Raw genomic sequence first — 4,748 nt, forward strand, 5'->3', positions numbered from 1 at the left:
GAGGACCCCCCATGCGGCGGAGCGGCTGGGCCCGTGAGCCATGGCCGCCGAGCCTGCGCGTCCGGAGCCTGCGCTCCGCAGCGGGAGAGGCCACAACGGTGAGAGGCCCGCGTACCGCAAAAATTTAAAAAAATTTAAAAAATAAAATGAATAAGTTGGAATTCTGGCTTTTAGCGCCCACGACTGGGAGCTTCGTCAGGGGTGTGGCAGGAAGTCTATTTGGATGAGGTGTGTGCAAGCTCACTCGGCTGGGATTCAACACGGGACAGGCGACCACATGCACCTCTGTCCAGAGGCCACCCTGCCTCCCTAAGTGACTCCCTCCTAAAACCAATAACTATTTTCGTTACTAGGATTTTTAAGCTGCCTCACAGGATGGTTGTGTATATTAAATGAGAGGAGGCCTTAGAGTTGTCAGCAGTCAAACACAGCAGGCTGTGGGCTTATGTGCAACCTGCGAGGGTGTTTTGTGTGTCCACACGGTGTCTTAAGCAGCTGCCAACGTTAAAAATTGGAATAGTTCACACAAAATCTAGATTTCTAGGGCCTCTTGAAAGAAATCAGAAGATTCCACAACTTGCGGCTCTCATACCCATGAGGCAATAATCAGCTAGACGCCCCCTTTAACAGAGAGTTCAGCAGGAAGACCTAGATCTGAGTGTTCAGCCCCTGCATACAGTAGGTGTTCAATAAATGACAGTTATCACTACTTATCATTTATCAGTAACTTGAGTGCATGGGATTCAAGTGCAGGGACTGTGTCTTCTACTCGTCACTCTCCTCCCACTGTGAACTTGAAGCCAGAAACACAGGAGACATCGTTTTGCACAACCCTTACAGAGACTGAGACGTTCGTAATTAGCATCAACACCCAAATCACTTAGTAGGCGCCAGTTCTAAGCACTGTCCTAAGCACGTCACATATATTATTATCTTATTCGATTTCTCACGACAACCCAGAGCTAGATTACTATCATTGAGCCACTTTTGCAGAAAAGGAAACTGATGCACACGCCAAGATCACCCAGCGAGCAAAAAAGAGTCAAGGTCCAAACCCAGGAGCCCGGCCTCAGGGTCCACGTCCTCACCACGAGTTCACACCGCAGGATTATCCCAAGTGCTGATGGAGGATGGGGCCTCAGGAGGATGCTTTCCCCCTCCCCCCCACCCCGAGTTCTGCCTGGGACAGGCAGCCTCTGGACCCACCCCTTCCCCCCTCAGCAGGCTGCACTTACGGTCAAGGCCATTGATGTAGCGCATGGTGACTTCACAGTGGCCCCACACAGCGCTCACCACCGGGTAAAGCTTCTTGCCCTTGAGGCCACGGAAGGCCACGCCCAGGTACTGGCCGTCCACGACGAAGCTGAGTGTGCCCTCGTCCATGTCCAGCACCACGAGCAGCGAGTCGGGCAGCGCGAAGGCCTCATCGGGCCCCAGGAAGGCGGGGTAGGCCACGCCGGGTCGGTTCTTGCCATCGTGGTAGAGGCGGCTGCGGCCCAGGTCCCAGCCCCAGGACTCGGCGTCGCTGCCCACCAGCGCCGTGTAGCCCACTGAGTGCAGCGGGGCACGCGCCGTGGCCACGCCCACCACAGCGTGTGTGCCCCGCTGCCGTGCTGGCCAGTGGATCTGCCAGGCGTGCAGGCCGCGGGCGTGGCCCACCTTGCCGCGGATGCCGTCCGTGCTCTGCGCCACCGGGTGCCGGTGGAAGGTGAGCCGGTCGTCATCCTTGACGAAGACGTTGAGCGAGCGGTCCTCGGGGTTCCACGCGTGGCGCAGCTGCACCGCCAGCCCCGCTGCCGGCATGTCCAGCAGCTGGTCCAGCCGCGCCGGCCGCCCCGGCTCCGCTCCCCGCAGCTCGCGCTTGGCCGGCCGCAGCGCCGGCTCTCGCACCTCCACCGACTTGAGGCTCCCCGAGAGCTTCTGGCCCATGGCTCGCTGCCGGGACGGGGCCGCTGCGGGCCACCGCTACCTCGTGGGAGCTTCCGCTCCCCGCAGCCAGGGATGGGCCACGGGGCTGGAAACCAGGCTTCCGGACCGTACACGTCCACAGCCTCTGCGGGGCTGGGGCAGGGGCCCAAGCTCCTGGAAGGAAGCAAAGGACGCGGGTTATTACAGCAGCCCCGACAGCCACTTATGCCCATGCCTTGGCTGGGCCCTGGGCATGCATTAATAATAATAACTAATGAATCGAATGATATCTGGCACTTATCTAGAACTTGCCATATGCCAGACACTGTTTTAAGTGATTCATATTTATTGGCTCATTTAATCCTTAACACCTCCCTGTAAGACATTCATTATCATTCCCATTTTATAGATGAGAAAAGTAAAGAGCATAGAGGAGATAAGTAATTAACCAACGTCCCACGGTTAAGAAGGGACTGAGCCCAGATTCACAGTGAGGCCATCTGGCTTCAGAGTCTGTGTTCGGCTCTTAGAGCAGTCACAGGCAATTTTATTTCGAAATAAGGACTGAGCCCAGAGAAGTTGTGATTTGCTCAAGATCACAGAATATACAGAACCCCAATGCATTTGGTCCCAAGAAACAAGCCCTGTGCCAAGGTTGGGGGGACAGAGTGCCCAAGACAGGGGGTCAAAGATGTTTAGGGTGTGGCCCATTGGTTCCCATCCCTGGCTGCCCTGGGGAGCTTAAACAGCAAAGTGCAGCCAGGCTTGAGAAGCCAGACACTGAGCAAGGATCCACCAAGGTCACCCAGGGACGTGGACATGGACATAAGATAACCATCTGAGGATGGGGTGGGGTCTCCATGGGAAGGTGAGTTGGAGGCAGGGAGATGAGAGAGTTGATGTCCAGACTGGAGCCAGCGAGAAGTATATGCAAATCCCTCTCTGAGACATCTCTTAGCTGTGTGTCCACAGGAAGGTCTCTTAGCCTCTCTAAGACTCCAGTTTCCTCATTTGTTAAATGGGGGTAAAACGCTCCCTCCAGGTGGTGTGGGAAGCTAAGAGACAAAATCAAAAGTCAAGCCTGAGATTCTGCGGGCAGGTTTTCCTCTCTGGCTCTATCTTCTGGGCATCCTGCATATACACCTTCCCTTTGGATGGGCTAGCTCTTTCTTTAGGCATATAAACATAGTTAACAGCATTGACCCTGGGCAACCTCCTCTGAGACAAGATCCTGGTTTTCAGGACTTGGCCACCATCACTAAGAGACTAGCCAGAATCCAGGGTGCTTGGGCTGTTTGGATGGGCCCCGGGTGTGGGGAGAGATGGAGAGCTGAGCCCTGCAAGCTGTCCAGAGCAGAGGTGTGTGTCCTCCCCTCCCTGGTCTGAGAGCTCCTAGGCTTTCCTTGAGATAGATCAGGAGGCAGATGTTTTTCATGCCCCGCTCTGCCTGGCCATGACCTCCCACCCAAACAGTGGCACAATCCCAGCCAAAGTGCCATACAGCACAGGCAGCAATAATATGCATTGCTTTTTTAACCCTCCAATTTTATTCTCGACTCCCATTTTCTTTCATTTCTACTGTCAGACCCCAGCTTCAGCTCATGCTGACCCTATCCAGAGAGTTCTGGCTAATGTTTAAGGAAATACCAGAATACATAAAAATGTACAACACTAGACAGTTCTAAGAGAGCAGAATAGTTACTCCTTTTCATATCCAAAATCACCCAAAATAAAGGAGAAAGAAAAAGGAATGCAAATTTTGTCTTCAGCAAAACTAGAACACATTTGTAATCCAACCACAACTTATAAAGAAAGGCTGCCAAGAAAATGGTCAAGGGCTGCCAAAACCAGTGAAGATCAAACGAGGTGTGAGAAAACACCTACAGAAGACACCTGTGGCTGCAGATCTCAGATGAAGATGGCAGAGCCAGCCAGTAGCTGGCACTCCCTGAAGGAGAAAACCAATGGTTCCTAATCAGGAACAATGGGAACAGGGTATGCGGTCTAGCAGTTGGAGCTGCCTCTGACATTGTGGGGAAAGAGGAGGGCAGGGCTAACACAGAAAACTTTACAGGTCTGCCATCTTCACAGGAAGCAGTGTGCTGCTGAGGCAGAGTGGGAGAAGGGCCTGAACTGGGGGAAGCCCAGGGCTGCATATCTCTGCTGACTGGGTAGAAGCGAAAAGAAATCACTGCCACGGTCCTGTGAACAGAGTTACCAGGAACCAGGGAGCAATCCTGCTCTCCTAAAATACCTCCTGGCATCTCCTCTACACGCATCACCTGCAAACTACTGATCCAGGAAGGTCTGCCTCTTCCAACTAGGAACCAGCAAATGATGTACTCAAAGATGCTGGAAAAGAAATAGAGGAGGAACAGAACAGGAAAAAATACGGTAAGCCAAGAAAACTCACCAGAAGAAAAAGCTGTCACAAAGCAGATAAAAATTGTGAGCAAATTTGTAAACTAATTTTGTGATCACTTATTTCAGAAGGGAGACGACTAGTACAGCCTAAAAAAAAAAAAAAGATTAAATACATTTTTACATAGTTACAAAGGCAACCTCCAGAAGAACTCCAGAAGAATATAATACAGATCTTCCAAATGGTCAAAAAGAACACAAAATAAAATACCATACTGAAAGATTTTGCTTTAAGAAGCAATAGAGACTAGGAACCAAGATGGCGGAGTAGAAGGACGTGCTCTCACTTCTTCTTGTGAGAACACCAGAATCACAACTAGCTGCTGGACAATCATCAACAGGAAGACACTGGAACTCACCAAAAAAGATACCCCACTTCCAAAGACAAAGGAGAAGCCACAATGAGACGGTAGGAGGGG

The 4,748-nt window shown here is 52.0% G+C and overlaps 1 protein-coding gene across 2 annotated transcripts in view; it reads right to left on the bottom strand.

The window, feature by feature from the left end:
* SPSB4 (splA/ryanodine receptor domain and SOCS box containing 4) overlaps positions 1-1,967 on the bottom strand; it is a 62,534-nt gene extending 60,567 nt beyond the window's left edge. For both annotated transcript variants that reach the window (XM_007107021.2, XM_024131881.2), the window contains exon 1: positions 1,236-1,967. In XM_007107021.2, coding sequence (XP_007107083.1) covers positions 1,236-1,929 — 694 coding nt within the window. In that variant the 5' untranslated portion in view covers positions 1,930-1,967. The remainder of the gene's footprint in view (positions 1-1,235) is intronic.
* Positions 1,968-4,748: the final 2,781 nt, after the last annotated feature.

Source organism: Physeter macrocephalus, chromosome 1 (assembly GCF_002837175.3).
Source record: "Physeter macrocephalus isolate SW-GA chromosome 1, ASM283717v5, whole genome shotgun sequence".
Lineage (NCBI taxonomy): Eukaryota > Metazoa > Chordata > Mammalia > Artiodactyla > Physeteridae > Physeter > Physeter macrocephalus.